General features: G+C 36.5%; 1 protein-coding gene across 2 annotated transcripts in view; it reads left to right on the top strand.

Moving 5' to 3' along the window:
- Positions 1-15166, top strand: part of col5a1 (procollagen, type V, alpha 1) — a 102286-nt gene that overhangs the window by 36955 nt on the left and 50165 nt on the right. For both annotated transcript variants that reach the window (XM_084386592.1, XM_084386593.1), the window contains exon 5: positions 14332-14463. In XM_084386592.1, coding sequence (XP_084242718.1) covers positions 14332-14463 — 132 coding nt within the window. The remainder of the gene's footprint in view (positions 1-14331; positions 14464-15166) is intronic.

The following is a 15166-nucleotide window of genomic DNA, read 5'->3' as shown; positions in this document are numbered from 1 at the left end:
GTGAATAGCATCTCATATCATTGGTCTTTAAGACTTGTTTGAGTTCATATTGCAATGAACTCTTGCTTCTGATTGCAGACTTTGGCATCTTGCTGGAGCTCAGTTTGAGTCATTGTTATAGGAGATTTGTTCTGAAACTAGAAATCTTTCTCTCTAAAGAAAAAACTGAGAAGCGTGAGACTGCAGTGAGCTGTGTTTTTTTTTGGTCTTGTTGGTCAGTGTGTTCATGGTCTTCAGCAGGGGTCTGTGGATGTGTGTCTGTGGTCTTCACTGAGCGTTTAAGTATTTCAGCATCTCTCTGTCGAGTGGAGACGTGAGAGAGGAACGTGGTTGTGTTTGTTTAGCACCAAGTTGTGGTTATGTAGTGCTAATGTAAGATTGTAGGGTAAACCTGTGCCACAAGGGTTTATAGACTGTCCTGTGTGCATGTGTGTGTGTAATGGCCAGGTCGACCATACAAGTTTAAAATAAGTATATAGTACATTTGAAGTGTGGCTGTGCTCGTATTTTTGGTCAGACTGAATTGCTCAATGATGATGACATACAGATCATATGCATACTTTTTGTGTAGTATGTCCCCTAAAGGGGCATGGTGATGGAAAAAAAAATGAAAAAATTATTTCAATGCATTCAATGCATGCTCACATAACTTTTGCATTCCCCTGAGAAACTTTGCATTCGTTTGCAAAACTTTTGTGTTGGAAATAATATGAGATGGGAGAAAAAAACGCGAAAGTTTTGCGAGCGAATGCAAAGTTGCTGGGGGAACGCAAAAGATCTGCGAGAGAATGCAAATGTTTTGCAAGAAAACACAAATGTATTAGGAGGGAACGCAACATTTCTAGGGGGAATGCAATAGTTTTGCGAGAGAAAGCAAATATTTTGCGGGAAAAATAATAATTTGTGAGCAAATGCAAAGTTTCTGGGGGAACGCAAAAGTTTTGCAAGAGAATGCTAATGTTTTGTGAGCGAGCATAGCATTTCTGAGGGAACGCAAAAAGTTTTGCGAGAGAACATGTTTTTCGAGAAAACGCGAATGTTTTGCGAACAAACGCAACGTTTCTGGGGGAACACAAGTGAACACAAAGTTATATTTTTGAACAAGTTTTCTTGCTTCCAACTGCAAGTTTTGTGAACGCGAAAGCATTGAAACATTTTTTTCCCTCCTATCTCATATTTTTTCCATCTCCATGTCCACTTAGGGCCTCCGTAGTATGTGAACTTTGAACAGTATGCACATTTTCTGTACACATAGATTGAATTACCTAGAAAACATACTACATTTGCCAAAAGTACACTAGGTGGAATACTGCTTCCCACAATGCAATGTATTTCCAATGTGGCGGAAGCGATGTCAACCGGAAGCGATGTCAACATTGGGATTAGACAGCCAAAAGTTACGACATTTTTGCACAAAACTGGACAAAAATGAAAAATAACAGTAAATAGTTTATATTTCTGGGATGAGGACTTCATGGCACTCGCTGATATATACACACTCTGTAGTGAAAAACATTTATACTGTAGTAAGCAATATGTTAGTGTTCTAATCGGAATATGTACGAATCCAAAACACCTTAGCAACTGCATAGCAACATTCTAATGACTACTTTGAACACTTTAGCAGCGGCATAGCAGCACCCTGGCATTGTGGCATAGAGTTATGCATAGAAAAGCAAAAAAAATATTAATTCAGTGTTTCTTGATAGCAAAAACTGAAGGATTGTGGGATTGGAACAGTCCATGAGTGGATGTGAGTCATTCAGAAGGACTGTAGGTAATGTTAGTGTTCATCCCGAGGGCTTTGACCGCAGACACACAGAGTTCGTGGAATGCTGATGTGTCTTTAAGGTTTGGTCTACCTTTCTGTTTGAAGTTGAAGTGTTTGGAGAAAATGGAAAGAGCCGTGTGTTTTTTTTCCACAGACCGAGACACCGAGTCACCACAGAACCTCAACCAAACCCCTGCCGTATACACACGCCGAAAACATATTTCATTTCAGAGTCTGCACATGTAATTCAATTCCCTTAAATGCTGACAAATTTCACTATGGATCTCTAAGATAAACAGAGAGAGAGAGAAGAGACGAAAGACAGAGAGGAATAATGGTGAATCTGAAAATCATATAGACACTGAAGAAAAAGCGTACACTAGATGGTGTGTTATTTTCATGAAGCAATACGGTTTAAGTTTAGGTTTAAGTGCTTAAATTTCTCTGGTTGATTCTTAATTTTTCACTGAAAAAAATTATTTGTTGAATTTAATAAAAAAAATTATCGTAAGTGGTTGCACACAATTGATTTTAGCTACATTTAAACAAATGCATTAAGTTGAACTAAAATTGATTAAGTTCAACTTAATGCATTTGTTTAAATGTAGCTAAAATCAATTGTGTGCAACCACTTACAATAAAAAAATTGATTAAATTCAACAAATCATTTTTTTCAGTATTAAGACATCATTTGATTAAAATGCACCCAATTTTTGTGTGTTCTTTGTGTTTTTGCCTATTATTTTGAGCTACCACTTTCTTAACATCATACTCCGTTGACATGGAATCAGTTATATTTCTGAGATTATGACTTTATGGCAGTCGCTGATTTAAATAAGTGATGTAGCAACTGCATACTAAAACACACAATATTTATGTTTTATGTTTTTTGCTTATTATTTTATGGTGTCCTCATGTTAATCATCAAACTATGTTTAAATCAGTTGTGAGTCGAGTATCTTATTTGCATGACTACAAATATTATTTGAATAGTGAGTTTCTGCCTAGGTAGAGTTACAAATCAGTCACATATTCATTTCTATTTCATTTAGAATATTGTTTTAGAAAGTACGCACATATTTATAGACAGCAGACAGCAAGGCAGATGTTTATCTTCAATCTCCTGTAGCATCACACTGATATCAGTTTTAGGCTTGTATCAGATGGAAAAGTTTGCTTCATAACAGTGCATAAATATCTCACACACACACACACACACACAGAGACAAAGGTGATGTTTTTGTGGAAAGTTCTGGTCAGGATTTGGAGTTTGAGGCTCATGTCTCATGACATCATTGAGGGGGTTTCCACAGCACATGTACAGGTCAGCAGAAGTGTGTGTGTGTGTCTGTCTGTGTCTGTCTGTGTGTGTGTGTGTGTGTGGTTCAGGTAAACCTGAATATCCAAAATGGCAATATCCAAAATCCTTGTCCTTTGGGGGCATTTTTCGGTCCCCATGAGGAAAAAAGCTTATAAATCAAAAGAAGTGATGGTTTTTGAAAATGTAAAAATGCAAGAAGTTTAATATGATGGGTGTGTTTAAGAGTAGGTTCAGGGTTAGGGGATAGAATATACAGTTTGTACAGTATAAAAATCTATTGCATTTATTCATTTCTGAGTGGAGCAAAATATTGAGTAAATAAAGTAGGTGGGACTTCATATTATGCATCAGTATTTGATTGGCTGAACCATGTTAGGCTGTGATATGATTGGTTATTGTTTGTTCTATATACAGTACTGTTGTTCAAAAGTTTGTGGTCAGTAAGTTTTTTTTAAAGAAATGAATGCTTTTATTCAGCAAGAATGGATTAAATTGATCAAATGTGAAAGTAAAGACTTAAATTGTTATAAAAGATTTCTATTTCAAATAAACGTGGTTCTTTTGCACTTTCTATTTATCAAAAAATTAAAAATAATAATTATCAAAGTGTCCACAAAAAGCAGCACAACTGTTTTCAGCATTGATAATAATAATTATTGTAATATGTAAACAGAATGAATAAACTTTCCCTGCATGAATGAGCAAGAACACTTAAGGCCATCCTTAAAAATATTCTTGTTTGCCGTAACCCGACCGACCCTGTCAATTTAGTACCGACCCAATTATTTATTTATTTTCCCTTTCAGTCCGACCGACTTGCCGGTTGTAAACTTGCGTTAAGACCGACCGATTTTTTTTTTAACTCTTCAAACAACTAATACAAATGCAATAAAATAATATTAGCTATTAAGTATTGTGAATATAAATTGCCTAGACCTACATACAAACATAAGCTACGTTCTTTCTTTTAAATAAAAACCCGTGGCGCGTCATCTATGATTATGTTCACCATTGGTTAACCGTTAACGCATGTCACACTACGGCCTGCAAGCTAAGTTTGCTTCGTTTCATTCACTGTCAATGGTTCGCGCTTGGTAGGGTAGAGTGGGGGAAAACGCCCCCCTTAAGGAAAGTGTGACGTTACAGTGAAACAAAACATTAATGTGACTAGAATTGCCATCCCGGTTTTGAGTGACTATGGCAGGAGTTATTCACCAAATATTAAAATTGCTCAGCCTTCATAATTAATTAGTATTTTCACTGAAAATATTTTTGTACAAAGGGGGCGTTTTGCCCCAGCGGTAGGGTAAAACGCCCCCCAAGGTGGGGTAAAATGCCCCCTTTCTTACCAACCAGTTTGCTTCATAGATCAACAGCAAAATTAACAGACAATAGTTTTTAATCTCTAAAAGTAAAAGGCAAGTAATGTATCAACATGTATATATATTAATATTTATTTCAGCAATGTCCAAAATAGCCAAATTTAACTACCTTCCATCAGTGAGCTAACTTTGCTAGCAAGCTAGCTAGTTAATGCTCACTTGAGGTAATTTTTTCATGTTTTGTTCAAATATTTAGATTTTACCACCTAGTTATACTGCATTAAGTGTAAAACAAAGGATTTGATAGACAGAAATATTTTATTATAGTAATTATGATAGAGAGAAACTATGCCCCCAGGGGGGCGTTTTACCCCTCAGCATAGGGGGCGTTTTACCCCACAAGCTATGACTTTTTAAAAAAATGTTTAATTTTTTTAATATAATTATATTCCTTATAAATACCATATGATCTCAAACTACAGACTTCACTATTCATCTATCATACATCACTGCGATATCCTGCAGAACAATATTGTATTAAACACTTGTTTACTAATATTTGAAAATTATAGCATTTACCCTGTAATCCTCTTCTCTTAAAATATGTCGCTGGTGTCAGCTTCTCCATAGAGATTTGTATATCCCCGTTATCAACGTAGTGCATAGCAACAGTAAAAATGTATCTCGACTACTTTTAGTGATCATTTTGGGAAAAACAGGTGGGGGGCGTTTTACCCCAGGGGGGCGTTTTCCCCCACTCTACCCTAATGATGGCTGCGGCTTTACTCTAAAGATTATTTCATTTTTATATGTTGTTGAATATGGTTTATTAAAAAATAAACATGCGAGAGCGTGTTATAGGCTATATGTCATGTTTTAGTCAGATATGACGACGCAACTACAACACGCATTGCCGCAGATGAGAAGCTGAGCATCAACGTGCAAATTATCGCAAATCAAAGTGAAAGTAAGTCGCTGACGCTTAACACACAATCATCTTTATTAAATGTAAAGAAACGAAATGATCTTACCAGGGCTGTTTCCGCTTTCTCTTATTGCGGGCTTTGATTCAGAAATTTTAGAATAAGAAATAAAATACTGTAGTCATAACTGTTGCTTTCGGTGACGTGCACTCCATTAAATCTACATATAGCGGTAATTGAAGATCGGATTTATATCCGCAAAAAAACAACACACATTTAGCCTATGTAACCAGGTGTAAATGGAATCGTTTTGATAAATCAGATTGCAATCCGATCTGAGAAAACGCATGAAGTGGCCTGGTGTAAACAGCCCTTAGACATAGGTGAAAAATGTCATCCCACCCCCCCACCGACCCTGATTTTTTTTTTAAAAAATGAAAAAATATCTACTTTTTTATATTATTTTTTATATATATAAAAAAATATAGACCGACCTACCGACCCTTTTTTTCTTTTTTTTTGCTGTTACTGCAAACCAAAATATTTTTAAGGATGGCCTAAGGCCCTGTTTACACCTGGTATCAAGATGCGTTTTGGTCGATCGGATCATAAGTACAGTAGACGATGGAGACACATTCCCGTTTACACCTTGTGTTTCAATCCATCTCTTCTGTCCACTTTCAGCCACTTCTGTCCTGATTTCTTCGAGGGGAGGGTCTATGGGTAAATGTATGGGCCTTTTCATATCTTTCTATCTAATGGACAAAATAAGCTCACGCAATTTACATACGAACTGCCCGGAGACGACAGAAAAACATACGGAGAGCATCAGCTTTCGTTTCTGCTCTGACAGCCACAGGACCGGCCGAACACTGTGAGTGTGTGTGTTTCTGTGTTAGAAATCAGGAATGGTGAGAGAACATTGTGCTTGGTACATTTTTCGTCTTCAAACCAAACTCGGGTCTTCAGCCGACAGTTTAAATCCCGTCTGGCTGGAGCGCTTCCCATAATGTTCACGCGTTAGGTCAGTAGGCGGAGAGTAGACAGTCTTTTGTGGCTGTTCGAACACATGAGCGTTTACACTACGAAAGCTATCCGGTTGAATGCGTTTTCGACTAGTTCTAGAAGCTCTCAAAACGTTTTAGACCGTTTACACCTGTATTTAGCGCCGTCCACTTGTGATCCGATCGACCAAAACGCATCTTAATACCAGGTGTGAACAGGACCTGAGATACATTAGAAAATTTGGTTCAGTAGTTAATCCAGCATTTATCCTAAAAAGCCAAGAATCTTTTGCTGTAGGGCCGGAGATGCCATTATAATCATACGGAGAAGTGAAAGTGGAGGTGAGTGATGGGGAACGGGAGAAGTGAAGTAGCAAAACTGCATGGAGGGTTGGTGGACAAAAATGCAGTGGTAGACATGCCTGTTGCTTTTGGCAAAGATCTTAAAGGTCTCCAGACGCTGCCACTGTGTGTGTGTTCACGTCATTGGATGGTTTGGTTTCTGCGGTTGTTTTTTCTTCTTCTTGAGAATGGCCAGACGCCGCCTGGATGTGTGTGTGGACACCGTCACACGTGTGCATGTGGCGATTGTGGTCTCGAGGTCGCCCAGATATTTAGTCGTTCTTGTGGTGATTTTCATGCTGCTGCTTCATTAAAATCTTTTTGCAATCTCTCCCACTGCGAGAGCCCATGTTTTAATGCGGATCACATGCGGTCTGTTTCCCGTGTCTTGGGCTGATGAGGTCATAAGCAGCTGCGATGATGTCATTTTTAAACAAACCTAATAAGTACAAGACCTCAAAAGCCTTAAAACTTCAGTCAAACCGGACAGAGTGTGTATGCATGGGTGAATTTAACACAACCTGTCAAGAAGATGTCTGAGCCATTTAATTCCAAAATCAGTACAATTAACTAGTTTCTGTAAACACCAAGATGTTTTCAATTGTGTCATAATTTTAATGATAATTAAACACATTTGCCCACAAAAAAATAAGATTTGTAAATGTAAAGCAAAAATTGTAAAGTATCATTGTGGTATGTACTACTTTTAAATCATGCTGGTTTCATTGTACAGTTAAAAATACTGTATTACTTTAATGAGAATAATGAGAATTTCACAAATACTCAAAAGACTGGCATGAAAATATTGTGATTTTTAATAATATTATAAATTATAATACTTATAATATAATATATATATATACAGTGTATATATATATATATATATATATATATATATATACTGTGAATATATATCATATATTATTAAATGTATTATTTATCAATATAATATTATTTATATTACTATATATATTATATATTATATTATTAATATATTATATTAATATTATAAAAATAGAACAGATATAATATAAATTAGAAATAATAATTATTAATTCTAAAATATATAGTAAAATATTAATAACATAATACTTCTAATGTATAGATAATTATATATATTATAATTTTATCTTTAGAATATATATATATATATATATATATATATATATATATATATGATAAATACCATAATGATAAATATATCATAAATATATATATATATTTAATATATATATTAATAAATTATAAATTAATAATTAAATAATAAATTACTTATTATTCCTATATTATAAATCTATAAATTATATATCGAGGGCTTGGAGCCAGAGGGGCGTAAGTGGCATTTTGGTCGAATATGAGTTATTGATATCAAAATAAAGGTCTCGATGAGCTCTATCCAATGGTGCCAAAAATACCTATCTGAGATCAAACTGTATTGAATAAAGCAACAAAACAATAAAGACCTAACAAAAAAGTGTATGTAATGTTTGGAGCCAGAAGGGCGTAAGTCCACACTTACGCCCTTCTGGCTCCGAAAAATACATGTAGGTGAGGGTATTCCTCACACATACGCAGAGTTCTACAATGCTCTGACAGTGGACAGTGAGTAGAACTAAAACTAGTGAACAGAAAAGCAAATAAGACGTGACATGATTCTTTGGATGTGGTCAATGAATAGACTCACAGAGTAATTGAAATGGTTGAACAAAAAAGAAAAGTGAAATGAGTAAAAAGAACACGAGAGAACTGTCAGTTGTATAGAGTATTTGAAAAAAAAAAATAATGAATGTAATGAAATAAATTGAACAACTCATGAATTGCCAATCAGAAGTGTGTTTAGCAAGTTCAGTGACTTTTATTACAGTCTGTACTGTTCAGCAGATGCCCAGAATGGAAAAGTGAAATGAAAAATAAATGAATGAATTAATTAATGAGTTAAATGAAAATTAATTACTTGTTCAAGTGTTATTCAAGTGTTAATTATTTAATCAATTCCCCTTTTGACCAATTATTTTCTGCATTGTTCAGCAGATACGCCCAATATGTCCATAGAAGACTTGGAAATGTTTGGTGCCAAAAATTCGTATCTGACATTTTTGCCATATTTTTTTTATTTTAAAATGTTTTAGAACATGTTCATTGTGTTAATATGCCATAAGTTTATTACTTAAATACTCATTCATGTAAGTATGCCTGTGGTTACAATGTTTGTGGTTTAAGGTTAATAATACAGGTGATTGAAGTGTGGTCAAAATTTTGTTTTGTCTCTCCTGTAAAGTTTGTCAAAAGCCACTTACGCCCCTCTGGCTCCAAGCCCTCGATATATATATAAATATATATATGAGAATTATAATATATAATACATACATACATATATATATATATATATATATATATATAATAAAATAATTGTATATAATATATGACAGACTTGTGTGTGTGTGTGTGTATATGTATATATATATATATGGACCATTAAGAACCATTTGGGCTGAAATATGACTCAGACACGTTTTCATGAGATTCACCCAATGCGCGTGTGTGTGTAAGCATGTTGCATGTCTGTTGAAATGAAATATTGCAGGACAGAACAAGGAATCGAGATGTTTTCAAGCACTGAAGGGAACGTGTTGTACTCTGGGCTCCCTACCAGAAAAGTTTGGGACCGTTCCTCCATTTTTGCTTATTTGCAGCAGTGCTGTCTATCGCCCCCTTCTGTTGACTGCATCCCTGTGACACTAATTTTTGGAAAAGTTTTGAAGCATTTAAATGTGTGTGTGTGTGTGTGTGCAGTGTTTTGGCTGCGTACTTTGCCACAGGCAGCTGCTGAAACAGTTAGCTCGGCCTCCAGAGAGAGATGTGGGGAGTTTTGGCAAAAAAGGCGCTTGTATTTCAAAGTTGCTGACAATGCAATGTCTATTATTCTCTCTCTCTGTCCCACATTAATGTGATAAACTTCTCTCAGACACACAGAAATCCCAGAATAGATCCGTTGTCTCTGTACACCTCTGTGTCTCTCTCGCTCTTCCTCTGTTTCTGCTTTTCTCTGGCCTGTTTTTCTGCTCGCCTCCTTTCATCATGCTATGCAAACAGAAACAGTGTATGTTCAAATCTGCAGTGATGCAGAGAGTGCAAAGGTTTCATTTTACAGACCTAGACCGGATTTATTCCGGTTTAAAATATTCACATGACAGAGAAAATAGTATTATTTCAGTTTGTGCTATTGTTAGCTTATGAGCAGCGGAGAATGACTGTGATTAATCATAGATTCAAGGGAAATGGGGATTAATGAAGGACTATAGCATGTAACTCTCGCCAAAATGCAACCTAGGGTCTTTTTGTTAATCTACACGAGGCGAACTTTCGTTTAAAAGCATAACTAGGATGGAAACGGCACTTTTAAGTTTGACCGTATTTTAGTTTTTGGTCAAATTGCCTTTTGAATGGGAGTGAATGGGGCACTTCTATGATAGCATCAAAAATCGCTATTTTTAAAACACTAAGAAGGCTCGACACAACATGAAAGTTTGCTGGAAGTATCGCCGGGGGCTCTACACATGAACTCGAGCATTGAGAACATTGTTTGTGTACATAGAGTTTACTAAAAAGAAAGATTTTGAACAACTCACTGTCGCTGTGTCCACAGTCAAAAATAGTCGATCTCCGAATGCAACGTAACAGGGAGGAGAGTAAAGATGGAAAGCTCCTAAAGCTCAGTTCCATGTAAATTCACGGATAATTTGTTGTTTTGTCGTTAGTGAAAATCAATATTGACCTTGTATTTGAAAAAGGATCCTCATATAAGAAGCAATACTAAAATTCAGAGTCAGTTCATTCGCATTCGGAGATCGACTATTTTTGACTGTCAAAATGGCGGATTCCATTAAGAATGCCAAAAGTTTTAAGGTTAGGGTTCATCTGATTTTTTTTGCATGGTGCAGATGTGGTTCAATAATAGTTGAAAAGTTGGTCTGTCACCATTGTGTCCTTGTAATTTGCTTTGCATAAGAGTGTGTGTTAAAATTACAGCTCACTAATCTACTGTGATTATATTTAGTTTACATTAAGACAGTAGATTTGTCTTTGTGTTTTTTGGGCCTGTTAAAAATGTTTGAAGTGTGTGTGTGTGGATTTAGGAAACTCTGGATTTTGGGATCTGAATCTGGCGTCAGGTCCAAACACATGTTTACACTGGCAAACAATCCAGAGCAACAGCCGACGAGAAATGACTACAGTCATTGTTCCTACAGTGAAGCCTTCGGGAAAAGTCACGAGTGACAAATAGAACAAAAACAGGGAATGAAACCAGGGAAGACACTGATGATACCTACACTGTTTGGGGAAAATGCTAATGCAAATGTACTGGTCAGAAGTTCGGCGGGCGGTGAAACTATTTGAATGAAAACTCGTGTGACTGCATTTATTTGATCAAAAATACAGTAAAACTGTAATATTGTGAAATATTATTATAATTTTAAAGAACTGTTTTCTAATTGAATTTATTTGAAAATTCCCTCTAATGGAAAAGCTGAATTTACTCTTCAGTGTCACATGATCCTTCAGAAATCAGTCTAATATGCTGATTTGTTTTCTTATTACAGTATTTTCAATGTTGAAAACAGTTGCAATGCTTAATATTTTGGTGGAAACCGTGATTTTTTCTGGATTCTTTGATGAATAGAAAGTTTAAATAACATTATAATTGTCTTTACTGTCACTTTTGATCAATTTAATTCATCCTTGCTGAATAAAACTTTTAGTGAATATGAACAGCATGCTAATAATATAAATATATCAATTAATAAAAGAGTGATTTAATGAAAGAGATTTTTCCTCCGCAGCCCACCCGTCTCACTGAAATAATTACTTTTATTTTGTTTCATTAAAATGTGATTTTCTCATACACAGAGTGACAAAAGTAATGCTCTAGGTCGCATTTGTTTAATTAAAAACAATTACGCCTTCAGTATTTCCCATGTTAAATTAAATGACTCCTAAGTAAACATACCGGTAGTTGTTGTAACTAATGTATTTTGCTTAAAGTAAAACTTGTCAAGTCTCTCTGAGAATTCTTTTTTTTACCCATAATTCTCTCTGTTATGTAATGTGTCCTCTAGAACTCTGTGTTCAGCTGTTTGGTCGACACTAGAAGCGTTTTGTCTTCCAGTTTTCTCTGTGGATCGTGTTTCGCAGCTCTTGTGTTTAGTGTGCCGATTCTGTCTGGTCACAGCCAAATCTCCACACAGCCTGGAGAGCCTTCTGTCTCTGTCTCTCTCTCTCTCTCTCTCTCTCTCTCTCTCTCTCTCTCTCTCTCTCTCTCTCTCTCTCTGTCTCGCTCTCGCTCTCTCTCTCACTCTCTCTCTCTCTCTCTCTCTCTCTCTGTCTCGCTCTCTCTCTCACTCTCTCTCTCTCTCTCTCTGTCTCGCTCTCTCTCTCACTCTCTCACTCTCGCTCTCTCTCACTCTCTCTCTCTCTCTCTCTCTCTGTCTCTCGCTCACGCTCTCTCTCTCTCTCTCTCTCTCTCTCTCACACTCTCGCTCTCTCTCTCTCTCGCTCTCTCTCACTCTCTCTCTCTCTCTCTCTCACTCTCGCTCTCTCTCACTCTCTCTCTGTCGCTCTCGCTCTCTGTCTCTCGCTCACGCTCTCTCTCTCTCACTCTCTCACTCTCGCTCTCTCTCACTCTCTCTCTGTCGCTCTCTCTCTCTCTCTCTCTCTCTCTCTCTCTCGCTCTCTTCCCATGATGATTTAAATCTTCTCCATTAGGTAATGTGTGTGTGTGTGTGTGTGTGTGTGCTCTAGTCTCTTCATGTTTGACTCTAAACTCATGTCAGTTCCAGACATTCATCTTCCCAAGTTCACACTCACTTTGCCCACATTTTCTCCGCCTGCTTGTACAAGTTTCCTTGGGATTGCTGTGGGAAAAATGTGTATTTGTGCGTGTATAACAAGGAAAAGCAGGAATCTGACTGCTGTAATAAATCAGTGTGGTAATTCCTGCACATTTACAAACAAAACTAAACAGTACTATTTTTTGTAATGGTGAGGCAACATTGGCTTTTGAAGAAGTCTCACTTGATTTAGTTAAACATGCACATGCGCATAACTCTCAAAACACACAGTAAGGAACTAAAATGGGTCAAACTAAATTATAACTAATTAAAACAATTATAAGAACATCAATTGAAAAATCACTGACTATAACAGAAACAATTGGTGTTATAAACATTATCTAAGAATTAACAATAAAATAACACAGCAGTGCATCATGGGAAATCAAGCTGATGTCCCAATATTTTTATAATTAATTTATACAATTATTATCATTAAGCCTGTTTGTTAATGTTTATCTTTTATTATATGTTGTATAATATTCAAACCGTGAACTTGTGAGTTTGTGAGTCTTTTTGACTGATTCAAAAGAGTCATTTGTTTGTGAGTCGAGTCAAGTCATTTTGTATACATAGCGCTGTATACAATACAGATTGATTCAATGCAACTTCACATTAATAAAAAATCCATCAATTATTAAATCATTTCTGAAGCTCTACAGAAGAGAGAAATGCTCTCAAATGATAGTGTGTGTGTGTGTGTGTGTGTGTACAGGTGCTGGTCATTGTACCCTAATTCGACTGGACAGTTTTGGCGTCCGCTCAAGTTCTGACTCAACTCTCTCCTCCCAGACTGTGACCCACTTTCACTGTGTGTGTGTGTGTGTGTGTGTGTTTCCTGTCCTATTGCAACAGGTGTTTCATCCCTTTTCCATACTGTATTCATTATTGTTTTTCCAAAAACCATGGTTATTGAATGAAAGGGTAGAGCTGTAATGCAGAAAGCAGAGCTACCTCTCCTGTTTCTGTGTGTGTTTTGAGTTTTGGATGAATTTGATGTGATGTTTTTTCTTCCCGGTTCATTTGAATGGCCAGCTCGTCCAGATTGTGTGATTGCTGTTTGACAATTCTTCATGCATTGGTATCCATTTCATTTGTACGTTTGGCAACCGAGAACAGTTCTTATTCATTTGTTTTCTGTTAACAGTACATCTGCAAATCATTCGCCCAAATAATTACAAATTAGTCTGAGCAGTTACTGAATCAGTTTAATAATAATAATAATAATATGTAATTATTAATTTAAGTACTATGTAATAACAATTAACTACATGTACTTATTACAGGGTTAAGTTTAGGATTGGGGTTTGGTTTAGGGTTAGTTGCATGTAATTATGCATAATTTATAGTTATTACTACAGTGACTACATGTAACGTGTAACAAGGACACTGTAAAATAAAGTGTATACACAGTATATTATTGTTAAAGTTATTATTATCAATTGATCTGTTGAGCATTTATTTGTATGTGGAGTCAAATAATTCACATTTCTTAGTAAATGAATGAATTAGCCCTGTATGCTGTATAAAATATAACTTTTCTTTGCACTTCAATCCATTACATCCTTATTTGAACTTGGATCGGTTTAGATTTGGCAGTCACTGTGGTCTATAGGGAGTAAAAGTGTGTCTCTCTCCGCTGGTCCACTGCCTCATGTTTTCTTTTACATGCCCTAGATCAAGTGTAAAGATATGTCAGTCCTCTATATTTGTTTTGTGTTCTCTTCAGAAGTTGTAATGGCAGATTTCTCTGTTTCCAGGGTGACATCCAGCAGCTGATGATAGTATCGGACCATCGTGCTGCGTTTGACTACTGTGAGCACTACAGCCCCGACTGTGAGGTTCCTGCCCCAGAACAACCCCAGAACCAAGACCCAAACACTGATGAATATGTAAGTTCATACTTCCTCCAAGATTCCCTTTAGAGACGGAAGAGCGAAAAGGTCGTGTATCCACCAAAGCTTTTTTATCCAGCTGAAAGTGCCTTAGCTTGAGAGCGTTGAGACGCTTTGCTTGCTATGTGTCTAAGTGTTACTAGTATCTGATTTCAAGGATAGTTTGTTTCTGAATATAAAATGTCGATACAATGTAAAATACGTGTCTCGGGCTCTTGTTTTAAATAATTTTGTTCCGTTATTATGCTTGTTGTTGTCGTTGTACAAGCAGGATGTGGCGGTTGGTCTGTGTGATATTTGTCCCGCCCCTCCTCCACTGTGATTGGACGGCTGGGTAACATGTGACAGTGATGAGCTCTGCGTTCTACCCAAAGTTGAAAACTCTCTGCGTCCATAAAAACAAAAGTGCTCGGCGTGAAATAGACGATCAGCGCCTGCGCAATTGAAAAAATACTTTGTTGGACACACGTCCTGAGGACGTCCCAGAATCCTCGCCGTTCTGTTCAGCCCAGTCTGAACAAAACCAAAGCAAAACGGACGGCAGAGATCAGGTTCTCGAAGCTCGTCGTGATCAGCTCAAAAGATGTCATGAACTTCTTGTTGAGTGTTCGGACAGCCGAAGCACTTTTAAATCTTAATCCTGTGAAAATAAAGCCATCACATCAGCAAAGCACTTAGCAATAATCCCTAGCCATGGCAG

The sequence above is a fragment of the Rutilus rutilus genome (genome assembly GCF_951802725.1).
Source record: "Rutilus rutilus genome assembly, chromosome: 18".
Classification (NCBI taxonomy): Eukaryota; Metazoa; Chordata; class Actinopteri; order Cypriniformes; family Leuciscidae; genus Rutilus; species Rutilus rutilus.
This window is presented reverse-complemented; position numbering and strand designations above follow the sequence as displayed.